Here is a 13,058-nt window from a genome sequence, read left to right on the forward strand (position 1 = left end):
TCATTTTAATTCATCTTCTGAACTGATTATGGAAATAATAAATACATTTATTAACAAAAATCTAGTTTATTCTGGGGCGTTTCTAACTTTTGCCCCTAAAATAATACATTAAATTCAGTTAAAATTTACAAACTTCATTTTGGTTGCATTTTAACACCGATAATCAACAAATGACCAAACATACCTCAAGTGCTATAAAATGCTTTATTACAAAAAAAAGGCAAAGAATGGTGAACGATGGAGAGGCTTGTGATTGTGGCCAACGGAGTACACTTAACATGATCCACACACAACTCAGTCAGGTATTTGCATAGCAAGGCAAGTGTGGCTTTACACGCTTCTTTTGTTGTGCAAATAACATGTCAATTGCAAAATCTGACCCAAAGGCACGTCGGCGGTCTGTTTATGTGTGTTTATTTATCGTTACGTATGGTGACACTGCTTTTTTTTTCTCGTTGGCGTCCATCTTGACCAAAATGATGCTATTTGTTCTTGACCGTGATTGTACATACGACTGCGTGGTGTTCTTCGGGATAGTTTTCGTCCAACTTTCTACAGCATTTTAATCTCTACACATAGTGAAGTGTCTGATGAACAGTCTTTGGCAGAGAAATTTTGCAAAACATAAAACCAACATAAAAAAACAAAAGAATGTTTCTTTTGTATGCTTGTGATTCTACAGCGAGTAGTGTAAACCAACGATTCCCAATGATTCAATTCCCCTTAATTGGTCCAAAACATCAATTCTATTTTCTCTTAGTCCAGCTATGGTGTTAGCATTAAGCTAGCAGGCTTTAGCGCATACACAATTTGGTGTTGGAATATAAAATGTGTAGTTCTATTTTTCTAACGTAAAATACTAAATGTGCCTTGGAAAACACTAACACAAGCTGTGTCGGCAAAAAGCCGCGAATAATTGACGCCCAAAAAAAGTTTGATTGCCTAAAGGTGCAGCATGAAGGCGACAAAACAGAACTTTAGTCTAAAAGTACCTCCTCTACTCACTTCAACCTAGTCCCTGGTGAAAAACAAATACTTAAATATCTGCAAATCCAGCAATGGCGGACTGCAAATATTCCCGTTGAGTATATTGCGGAGGTGAGACGCAACGATCAGTACAGCGACGACATATATGTTGTAAGAAATCCAAGGTCTAATCCAAATATATACTGTATATTCCCGGGATTTGTCAACACATTTGTATACACGTTGGACGTCAGAACGGAAGCCCGGGCGAGGCTTTGTGCGCCCACCGAGTGCGGTCCTGGGTCCTGCCGTCTTTTTACTGGTACCAAGGCGTCTTGCGGACCCAGTGCAGGGTGAAGCCGGCGTCGGTGCGGATTTTGATGGACGCTGCCTCGGCCTCCCGCACCGTCTCCTTGACGGACTGCATCAGGTTCTGAGCGTTGTGGACCAGCATCTCGGTGGCCTGGAGGGAGAAGAACAGACCATAAGATTTGGAATGTCCACAGCAGGCATGCCATCCAAAACCCTCACCTGTTCCGACTCCTCTTCGCTGATATTGGTGCGACCCAACATGGTGGCCTTGACGGTGGACAGGATCTTGAGTTGGGTGCTGATGGTGGGAATGCGTTCGCACACCTGTAACGCAGGAAAGGAAGTCACTCGGGGCCACTGGAAAAACGTCGGTCGATGTTACCTGGAGCAGGTTGGTACGGATCCGCTTGTCCGTGCACTGCTTGGCCACCTCCTTGGCGAGCCGCGTGACTTCGTCGGACGCCTTGGCGATGTCCTTGGCGCACTGGATGAGGGCGCGCTTGTTGCCCGTGCTGCCGCGCACCAGGCGTGACATCTCCGCCATGAGCAGGGCCATGCGCTTGGCCGCACCGATGATGTCGTTGCCCTGTTTAAGAGCAGTCGTAAATGGCGGCACTTGTCCTCGGGTGGCCCGCGTTTCTGAGCGTACCTTGCTGGACCACTTGCGGGCCTCGTCGTGGAGCTGCCTGGCGGCCACCATCATGGGCTCGTTGACCATGTCGCCGGCCATCTGCTCGGGGAACTCATCGTCCTTCTCCTCCGGCGGCGGCGGCCTGGGCGGAGGAACCTCGCCTTCGGGAAGAGGGGGTTTGGGCGGAGCCGGCTCGTCGTTAAGCTGCGGGCCATAAGAATATTTCCAGTCCTGTTTGATCCGTTCGTTTTGGAAGCAAACTTTGTGACAACAAATAATTAGCTGTATTGGGCAGACTTACGTTGAGTTGATCCAAATCAGGAGGCGGCGGCGGGAAGTCGGGCTCCTGTGGTTGGAACGCCTCCCTGACCTTTGCTACGGCATCGAGAATCTTGTAGCCCGAGTCCAGGAAGCCCTTGCGAAGATCTGCAAGGCAAAGAGCTGTCAGAAGGTCGCCCGAGAGGCAAGAGGCGGCGCGCCGGACCTACTGGGATCCTGGATGTTCCCCGCCACGGCTTTGGCGTCCATCACCATGGGCGAGATGGTCTGACTGAGCTGGTCGGACGCCGCCTTGACCGCCTCGCGGAATTTGGGGTCCTCCGAGTTCTCCACCTCCCGCTTGGCCACCAGGAGGATGCGGTTGGCCCGACGGGCGATGCTGGTGGCGCCGGCCACCAGCATCTGTGGCTGCTGCATGTCCATGGCCACGCGGCACTTGTCCAGGTCCTTCTTGATGGCCTCCTCCGAGGCGTCCAGCAGGGACTTGGTGTCGATGGCCTCGTCCACAAGACCTGAAAGTACGGACGTTGGAGGTCAGCACCAAGCTGCCTACCAAACCGCAAAATGTATATGCTGATTCCCGGTACCCGTCATCTTCTCGACATTATCGATCCACTGATTCTTCATGGTCTCGAAATGCTCGTAGGCAGCCTGGTTGCCGGGGTTTCTGAGCAGGATCCGGGCAGCGGAAACCACCTGCACCAAGAGTCGGGCTCAATTCCAGAGCGGGTTTGGAAAAGACTCCCTCGAACCAAAGTACCTGCGGCGTTAAGTCTCGGGTGGACCTGACGGCCACCTGGATGCCCTCCACCGTGCTCTTGTTGGCCGTGCCCACGGCGGCCGCCTTCTCCGCCGTGGCGCCCAGCCTATTGGCGTGGTTCTCGAAGTTGGCGGCCCGCTCGTCAAACACCTGTTCAGCCACAAGAATGGGAACGGCGATAAATAGAGAGTTACATCACACTGGCAACAAACTTCTGACCTCATCCCTGTTGGGCGCGTCCAGAGGTGCGGTGGCGGCCACGGCCAGTAACTTGATGGGCGTGGTGGTGTCGCTGAAGATGTCGGAAACTTCCTGAGTCATAGCCGCCTGCATTTTCCCTTTCAGGTCCTGGGAAGAGACATGCAGATGTTAGCATTGCAATATGTCAACCACGGCAGCCGAGTCATCTCACTTTGAGGGCTTCCTGGAGCTGGTGCGCGATGGCGCGCGCCTGCGGGGAGTCGCCCTCGCCGCGAGCCGCCAAGTCGGCCAACTGGACCATGAGCTGCTCCACCTGCTCGCATTTGCCCAGCAGCTCCTGTCTGTAGGGGCCCTGCAGGGCGTTGGCCAGCCTGCGGCCCTCCGCCACCAGCCCGCGGATGGCCGCCTGGCCTGAGGACACGTGGAAAGAAACTCAGTGTTCGCCACATAGGAGGAGGGAGGAACTCAAAAGAGAGCACGGACCCACGCCGCTGTCGTCCACGCCGGGGTTGTCGATCCAGCGCTGAGCCTGCTCGATCTTTCCTTCCAGGTGGACGTCGGCCTTGGCGGGCCTGCTGTTGGCCACGGCTTTGTTGGTCTTGGACTGCAGGTTCTGCAGGGCCGTGGCGATCTGTTTGGCCATGGTTCTGGCTTCGGGGGTGTCGCCTTTCCCCCTAAACAAACATCCTCATATGATGCCGCACCAAGCATGTCTTCGGTCCACTCGCCAAGGCCCGAGTTCTTACTGTCTCCGGAGATCCGACAACTTGGCGGTCATGCCGACGATCTCGCCGATGGAACGGAGGATGTCGTCCCGTTCCTTGGGGTCCTCGCACATGTCGGCGATCTTCTTAGCCTCCATGAGGAGAGCCTTGATGTTGTCCTCCCCCTCCGGAGCACCATTGGGGTCGGCCAGCCAGCTCTGAGAAAATTAAACGTGAAAGGGTGGCGTCGTGGGTCTAATGGGTCTCCTTGCGAGGGTGTGGCGACTCACCTGGGCGGCGTCCATTCTCTTGGCGATGGCCTGCTTGGAGTTGGTCATGTCCTCCAGCTTGCGAGCGGCGTTTTTCACCTTGCCGGTCAGGACGTCCAAACCTTGGGACACCTGCTGGGCCTTCTGCATGGCGGCCGGAGAAGCGCCGTGACCTCTGAGCATGTAAAACACGTGGACACATTTTATCTTTTGGAAGCTCAAAGTTGCTACTTGGCGGTCTTGCGGCATCAGTACCTGGCCCTCATCTCCGACACCTGGTCCGTCATCTGGCCCAGAGTCTTGGCAGTCGCCAGGATATCCCTGCGCTCGCGCCCCTCGCACAACTCGCCGATTTTCCCGGCTTCATCCAGGATCTGGCGGACGGCCTGCTCGCCTGCGTCCCCTGCGGGCGCAAGACTGGTGTCTGCCGAGCGTTCTGTGACGAAGGCCCGCCGGGCGCTCGTACGAGCTGGCTACCTGCTGGGGCGTTGGGATCTCGCAACCAGTTCTTGGCCTGAGCCATCTTGGAGTCGATGAGCCCCAGAGCTCGTTTCATGGCCTCCGTGTCCTTTAGGGGAGGAAATCCAGACGGAAATGTCACTCAGCTGAGCTTCATGACGGCACGTTGACGGCAAGATGAACTAGAGTCCGACTCTAGTCCATCGTCCGGGCCGCAGACGTGCAAAATCCAAAGTCAACCAACAGCAAATTCTTATTGTTAACCATTCCTCAATCCACGCCACTTCATTAGCATCTTGTTTGCACGCTGCAGAACAATGGCGGCACAAAAGAAAACACAGGACAACACACACACTGCTGAGACATGCAGCTTCACAAGCCGTGACAGAGAGGGAGGTGACGCTTACCTTCTACACAAGGAGGGAAGTGAAAGAAGAGTGGGAAAAAAAAAAAGAAAAAAGGAAGAAGAAGAACGACATAAATACAAACATTGTTCTGGAAATTGATGTCGAGAGGAAAAAGGTGAGAAGAGTAGATTGAGCAGTTTGGAGTGATGGAAAATGGGGAAAGATCTATAAATGTGTCAAGAAATGATTCTGCACAGCCATGTGACTGAAAAAAAAAAAGTGTGCGTCGTGTCGGGCGCACCTTGTTGGCCCAGGCGTCCTCGTCCCAGGACGTGAGCTGCAGCACTCGGATGATCTCCACAATCTCGCCGCTCATCTTCTCAAAAGTGAAGTTGCGGTTCTTCAGGGCCTCCTCCACGCCTTGGCTGCCCGACGTCTTGGTGGTCACGAAGATTTTGATACCCGAGATGAGGATGGGCAGCAGCTCCTTGACCGTGTTCATGGAGTTAACCAGCATGACGCGGTGCTCCTGGTGAGTCAGCTCCTGTTGCCGCTCGTCGATCATCTTGGCCATCTTGGTCATTCCTGGGCAAGACCAAAGGGTAGCTTCAGCCTTGCCTCCACACCGTGACTACGTTTCCCTCCTCTACCTGGTCCCAGGTTCTTGGTGTAGGTGATCAGGTCAGCCATGGACTCCACCACCTCCGAGACTTTCAGGTACTCCAAGATGCCGTTGCATACTCGGATGATTTTGCGCACCTGGTCGGAGAGGAACGTTCAGAAGGACCGACACCTTCGGGACACGGCGGGAGCAGGGTACCTCGGCCTCGTCAAAGGTGAGGAGCAGGTCCGAGGTCCCGGAGAGGATCCCCCGAGAGCCGTCGATGAGGTAGTCGCGAGCGGGAACAGAGTACGGGTCGGCTTTCAGCATGGAGGCCGCCTTGACCAGTTTGGTGCAAGCATTCTCCACTCTGGGGAAGAAGGACGACATAATTTTTGACGGCGGGAACCATCGGACGTGTCCTTCAGAGCATCGGACCCCCCTCCAGGTGCTATATTTAGCAAGCGGCCAGGCCAGCGAGGCATTCCGACACATGCCTTGACGGATGACGACGGGGTGACGATGTGACTCGGGGGCGCCAAATGTGTCGGGCGGGCCATCCTGCATTCCTGACCTTGTGGCCAAGGGGGGTTCTGGAGATATGCTCTCGCTCGGTGACATGCACCAGACAGCAGCTGAGCGCCGCTTAATGGTTAAAACGATCTTCTTAAAACAAACAAAACGCCGCCCTTCAAAATAGATACGGCGCTACTTTGGCTTCCGAGACGTCCTGAAAGTCAAGGCGTGGACTGACCCGTTCAATACGTTCTTTATGCTCCAGCGGGCCGAGACGCGACGGCGCTCAACATGCCAAGCGTGACCTTTACGCGGGCGGAGAGCACAACGAGTCCATCGAGCCGACTTACTTGATAAACGCCGGCGGCATGTCCCTTTTCATGATCTGGTCGTCGGTGGTTTGGACGGTCTCCTTCCCGACCTAGAAGAAGAAGATTTGACGTGAACTAAAGATCTTTGTATGGGGGCTCCGGTCGTCATGATGTGTAAAACAGCTGAAGAGCAAAATGACTCTATGGTGACCTAAGCGCATTCAGGGGATGCTCCTCACCCTTCTAGCATCTGGTATGAGAGATTCAGTCAGGTCCAACACACTCACTTCTTCATGTCTTGGTGTCGCGCCATATTGTCGAGTCAACTGTGACGCGGCGTTAACTAGACGAGGAAACAATTGTCGGACCCCCGACCGAGGGGAAGTGCCGCAAGCGAAAAATACGTTGCGTTATCATTATTTGCTTTCCACTGACAAAATGAAACGGAGGGTGTGTTGAATTCTGCTAGTTCCACATTGGTGGCCATCACCTTTGAGTCCATGTTGCACAAGACTGTACTTGTGAGGCGTGTCCCTTGAGACTTGCCCTTCCTGTTCCAAACTGACACTGAATAGGATTCAAAGAACCGCAACAAAGCAACACTTGTGGAAGATTTTCCACCCGGAGGAGGACACACAGGGCTCGATTAGAAGTACGCGTGCAATTGCGCCGAAGCCGAGCCGCACCCAGAATTGCTGACCGTTTGATTTTGCACAAAGTCAGCACGTGCAATGTGATTCAGCAAAACGACGTGTGTAAATGGCGCAATGTGCCGATTGCGTCTCCGGGGACAGCGCAACACAAACAGGAAGCCAGTGTGTGTCCCGGGCATTCCTGTCTTCATCCCAAAGTCTATAAAAAGGAACTATAAAAAATGATGTCGGCTCAAAGTTTGAACTCCAACGAATGGCGGATCAAAGTAGCGTCCCGCTTACAATAGCAACGCTCCTTTTTTTAGCCGCGTACATTGCGGCCTACTCCAGGCTTGTCGTGGAGGTTCTGAAGCTCAAGAGCGACCATACCAGAGGTCCAAAAGAAACACTATCGAAGGGGTACATTTCAAGAATTTGTTGCAAGAGATCATCCATCAGAATTCACTCACAGGAAGCGTGTGCGCAACATGTGGTTTAGAACGCAAGATGCAATTCGGTTAAGACTTCCTGTTCCTTAGGAGGAGCGAGCCACCGACTCCTCACCGCTCAAGAATATGTTCTGGAAGTATGGAAGTTTATCTGTGCCATCGGATTTTGAATTCGAATTTGTAGCACTGAATTTTTTTACATCCAATTTTTAACACTGAATTTTTTTTTGCATCTAAATCAGACTTTGAATTTTAAAAGCCATCGAATTTCTAGCACTGAATTTTTTTTTCCTAAGACTTTTTTTTCAATGTCTCAAAAAATCCAGTGTCAAAAAATTCAATGTCTTAAAAAATTCAGTGTAAAAAAATTCGACATCTCAAAAAATTCAATGTAAAAAAATTCAATGTCTAAAAAAAATTCAGTGTAAAAAAATTCGATGTCTCCAAAAATTCAGTGTAAAAATATTCAGCGCGGACATCCGGGGTAACCAAGGGAGAAGTAATCGATCCCTGTATCAAATCATCCAACGTTCAGCCAATCAAGTTACGCTCCATTGGTCATGTGACGTCGAAACAGGAACGTCGTGAAGTTCAAGTTCATTACAGTATTACAGTATTAACTGTTACTGTTACCTTTGAACTTCACGACGTTCCTGTTTCGACGTCACATGACCAATGGAGTTTAACTTGATTGGCTGAACGTTGGATGATTTGATACAGGGATCGATTACTTCTCCCTTGGTTACCCCGGATGTCCGCGCTGAATATTTTTACACTGAATTTTTGGAGACATCGAATTTTTTTACACTGAATTTTTTTAGACATTGAATTTTTTTACATTGAATTTTTTGAGATGTCGAATTTTTTTACACTGAATTTTTTAAGACATTGAATTTTTTGACACTGAATTTTTTGAGACATTGAAAAAAAAGTCTTAGGAAAAAAAAATTCAGTGCTAGAAATTCGATGGCTTTTAAAATTCAAAGTCTGATTTAGATGCAAAAAAAAATTCAGTGTTAAAAATTGGATGTAAAAAAATTCAGTGCTACAAATTCGAATTCAAAATCCGATGGCACAGATAAACTTCCATATGGAAGTATTCACGGCATGGCTAGTCCAGAGAGAGATAACACAGGGTTCCGTTTTTCCTCTGAACTATGAGTCATGAATACATAACCAGACGTGACATCATAGTAATGTCAATGTTATAGGGTTGCCATGGCAACTGGAAACAGTGACCGACTCATTGATCAAAAGAATGAAAAGAAATAAAAGGGCAACCACACAAACGGAGGATTGGATTATTTTTCCAGTAATTCATTGGCAAATGAACTCCAGTGAACTGACAGAGCAAATTCATTTGCAATTATCATGTCACGATTGTTGAAATATGTAGAAAACAACCACCAGAAAGAAAATGACCGCACACAAGAACTTCCCTACTATCGTAACAGCATTAAGGTGCTTTTCATTTCCTCTCGTGGTTTTTTAAGCGTAGTAATTTATGTTTCGAACGGTTTGAGGGAACCCACATGAGTTTCGTTTGCTTTTGCTTTCAATGCAATTCAAAGCAGATGATCAAGGAAATTAATGCTAATTAACTCCTAGTTGTTATGAAAACAAAGTGTTTTTCTGGGTGTGGCCTAAGAAGAGATTGCACAGTTTCGTGAGTTTTATCATAGACTACAGGGAAAAAAAAATGTTTTGACTTGGTGGAGGGATGCTCACTCCTTCCCTGCAGAGGCATCCAAGAATCTGGAATTGGGCAAGTTTCTTTTCTTAATTTTACTGTGCATGTTCCAGCAGGATAAATACACGTTATTTTTTTATTTAAGATGCATAATGTGTAGTTCTAGTGCACAGCCGTGGCTACGTGAAGCTACGGTAGGCAGCAGGGGCCATTCCCAAGGGGAACAAGGGCGTCAATGCCGTAGCACCCCCCCCCCCCAAGGTAACTTGAGTCGCATTTCCACCTCTTTGATGGCCGTCTAGCAAGGTCCAAAAAGTTTTGTTGGCAGAGCTACAGGTAGTAGTCGAAAAAAAGCTGCAGGAGTCGGCGGTTCACTCACCCGGACGAGGTTGCTCACCGCCGCCTGCACGGCTGCCACCGGTGCCGTCAAGTCTGGGATCGCCTTGCCGTCCACCTCGCCCTCCTCATGCATGATCACCAGATGGGAGATCTGCTGAGCCACCGGCTCCAGGATACTTTCTATCGTCTTAGTGTGAAACACCGGCATGGCGATCGAAGTCTTTCAAACAACGCTGGAGAAAAGCGGTGGAGGTCAAACTTGCAAGCACCAGAGGAGGCCGCTTCTCCTGGTCAGACGAGTGACTTTTTTTCCGTCCCTGCAAGCTCGGACCCTCGGCCGAACCATCAAACTCCCTTGCACAAACTGAACTAGCTCGACGTCACGTTACGATGCCCCGCCTCCTGGCCAATCACAAAGGGGGAGGGTGGGTCTTCTTCGCTTCCTATTGGCCAAGGCCAGACGTCACTCAACATCCCGAACCTTCCTTGTCTTTTCCGCATCCCGTTTGGAGATCGGAGCGTTGCTGACTGGAATTACGTAATAGATTCTCATGCCCTAAAAAGGCAAATATGCGCGTGTAGTGTTTGTCACATTCCACACGCGGAAATTCGACCGGTTGGACGTGTTCTCGCTTTTATTTGACTCATGCCACGGCTGATCACACTGCAGACAAAATAACATATCCCCAAGTTGCCTGAATAAACATGATGCTATTGAAATAAGTAAAATGATAAAAATGTCCTTTTATGGAGCGTTTCAATTGGTCAAAATACGCCATAGTTTTAAAATGGACTGTCATGATGTTATATTTTTTAAATAGTTGCCCTTTAAAGCGTATAGCACACAGGGCATTCAAATAATTAGCAAAACTGCATTTAATTTATTTTATTACAATCATGCATAATGGCTTGTATTCGTAGAATAATCGTATAACCGATCATAATGATTGCCTTGTCTGTTTATATTGAAGAAAAAACAGTATATCAAGATAATACCATCTGACAGCACAGTTGTGGAAATCCTGATTTAATATGAAAAGCAGCAAAGAAATTCGTCGAGAATTCTACAAAGGGCTCATTTCCTAAGGAACGAGGGCCTGAAGACGGAATAGAGGAAGTTTGACGACCTGCATAAAAAGGTCAATATAATATAATATAATATAATGTAATGTAATGTAATGTAATGTAATGTAATTAATGTAATATAGCCATGCTGCGGGGCAAAAATACACATCCACGGAAAGTACTAAACCGAAACCCTCCAATTTGAGGGTTAGCGGAGGTTTTCAATTGCTCTGTCGCCCCCTCGTGGTTTAGGTCTGAAGCACATGCTTAAACCAGTAATATCAATATACGCATAATGAATACATACTAATAAATATATAATAAATGTATTTGATGAAAGTGCAATATTAAATATAAAATAAAATATAATAGTAATAATGAAATAATTTTATATTTATATATTATTTTTAAATAGTTTTCTCCGGGCACTCCGGTTTCCTCCCACATCCCAAAGACATGCTTGGTAGGCCGATTGAACACTCCAAATTGTCCCTAGGTGTGAGTGCGAGTGCAAATGGTTGTTTGTCTCTGTGTGCCCTGCGATTGGCTGGCAACCGGTTCAGGGTGTCCCCCGCCTACTGCCCGATGACGGCTGGGATAGGCTCCAGCACGCCCGCGACCCCAGTGGGGACTAAGCGGTACAGAAAATGGATGGATGGATGGATAGATTTATATATTATTTATCTAATAGAATAGAATAGAATAGAATAGAATAGAATAGAATAGAATAGAATAGAATAGAATAGCAATGCTGAGGGGCAAAAATACACATCCACGTAACGCACTGAACCGAAACCCTCCAATTTGAGGGTGAGCGGAGGTTTCCAATTGCTCTGTCGCCCCCTCGTGGTTTAGGTCTGAAGCACATGGTTAAACCAGTAATATCGTTACACCCTTAATAATGAATATACGTATACTAATAAATATGTAGTATATTTGTGATAAAAGTGTAATATTAAATATAAAATAAAATATAATATAATTATGAAAAATAATAATTGTGTATTTATATATTATCTTTAAATAATGTTATATTTATATATTATTTATCTAATATAATATAATATATAATATAATCCATCCATCCATTTTCTGTACCGCTTAGTCCCCACTGGGGTCGCGGGCGTGCTGGAGCCTATCCCAGCCGTCATCGGGCAGTAGGCGGGGGACACCCTGAACCGGTTGCCAGCCAATCGCAGGGCACACAGAGACACACAACCATTTGCACTCGCACTCACACCTAGGGACAATTTGGAGTGTTCAATCGGCCTACCAAGCATGTTTTTGGGATGTGGGAGGAAACCGGAGTGCCCGGAGAAAACCCACGCGGGCCCGGGGAGAACATGCAAACTCCACACAGGGAGGGCCGGAGGTGGAATCGAACCCGCACCCTCCTACCTGTGAGGCGGACGTGCTACCCAAGTGCGCCACCAAGCCGCCATATATAATATAATATATAATAATATAATATAATATATAATATAATATAATATATAATATATATAATATAATATATAATATAATATATAATATATAATATATAATATATAATATATAATATATAATATATAATATATAATATATAATATATAATATATAATATAATATATAATATATAATATATAATATATAATATATAATATATAATATATAATATATAATATATAATATATAATATATAATATATAATATATAATATATAATATATAATATATAATATAATATATAATATAATATATATAATATAATATAATATAATATAATATAATATAATATAATATAATATAATATAATATAATATAATATAATATAATATAATATAATATAATATAATATATATATAATATAATATAATATAATATATAATATAATATAATATAATATAATATAAGGCGGCTCGGTGGGGCGCTGGGTAGCACGTCCGCCTCGCAGTTAGGAGGGTGCGGGTTCGATTCCACCCTCCCTGTGCGGAGTTTGCATGTTCTCCCGGGCCCGCGTGGGTGTTCGCCGGGCACTCCGGTTTCCTCCCACATCCCAAAAACATGCTTGATAGGGCGATTGAAAACTCCAAATTGTCCCTAGGTGTTAGTGCGAGTGCAGATGGTTGTTTGTCTCTGTGTGCCCTGCGATTGGCTGGTAACCGGTTCAGGGTGTCCCCCGCCTACTGCCCGATGACGGCTCCAGGGGTCGTCCGTGGGGACTTAGCGGTTCAGAAAATGGATGGTTAATATAATATAATATTGATATTACTGGTTTAAGCATGTGCTTCAGACCTAAGCCACGAGGGGGCGACAGAGCAATTGAAAACCTCCGCTAACCCTCAAATTGGAGGGTTTCGGTTCAGTGGAAAACAATTGAACACTATCACTTTACCTGTAGACTTTTCTGGTCATCGTTTTTACCATTGTTTATTGTCCGAGGAGGAGGAGGAGAGTGAAGCGGATAGTTCTGCCGTCATCCCTGAGAAAGTGCTCTCCTCCACCCTGAGTCCGAGTCAGAGTTGCATGATGCTCTCTCTCTTCTCCCT

At 47.2% G+C, this 13,058-nt stretch overlaps 1 protein-coding gene across 4 annotated transcripts; it reads right to left on the reverse strand.

Moving 5' to 3' along the window:
* Positions 1-185: 185 nt before the first annotated feature.
* vcla (vinculin a) lies at positions 186-9,876 on the reverse strand. 4 transcript variants are annotated; one of them, XM_061304758.1, is made up of 20 exons: positions 9,507-9,872; positions 6,396-6,466; positions 5,749-5,899; positions 5,579-5,687; positions 5,230-5,513; positions 4,600-4,693; positions 4,378-4,525; positions 4,144-4,297; positions 3,896-4,071; positions 3,633-3,823; positions 3,361-3,560; positions 3,168-3,296; positions 2,949-3,098; positions 2,776-2,884; positions 2,398-2,700; positions 2,211-2,335; positions 1,928-2,113; positions 1,661-1,864; positions 1,498-1,602; positions 186-1,429 (listed from the first exon to the last, which is right to left on the reverse strand). In XM_061304758.1, the coding sequence occupies exons 1-20, from the start codon at positions 9,672-9,674 to the stop codon at positions 1,283-1,285; spliced, it is 3,204 nt and encodes a 1,067-aa protein (XP_061160742.1). In that variant the 5' UTR covers positions 9,675-9,872; the 3' UTR covers positions 186-1,282. The 4 variants fall into 4 exon arrangements, with proteins under 4 accessions (XP_061160742.1, XP_061160743.1, XP_061160740.1 ...); XM_061304759.1 differs by having other exon boundaries at positions 4,600-4,690; positions 9,507-9,869; XM_061304756.1 differs by having other exon boundaries at positions 1,661-2,113; positions 9,507-9,876.
* Between the last annotated feature and the right edge of the window lie 3,182 nt (positions 9,877-13,058).

Source organism: Syngnathus typhle, linkage group LG18, assembly GCF_033458585.1.
Source record: "Syngnathus typhle isolate RoL2023-S1 ecotype Sweden linkage group LG18, RoL_Styp_1.0, whole genome shotgun sequence".
Lineage (NCBI taxonomy): Eukaryota > Metazoa > Chordata > Actinopteri > Syngnathiformes > Syngnathidae > Syngnathus > Syngnathus typhle.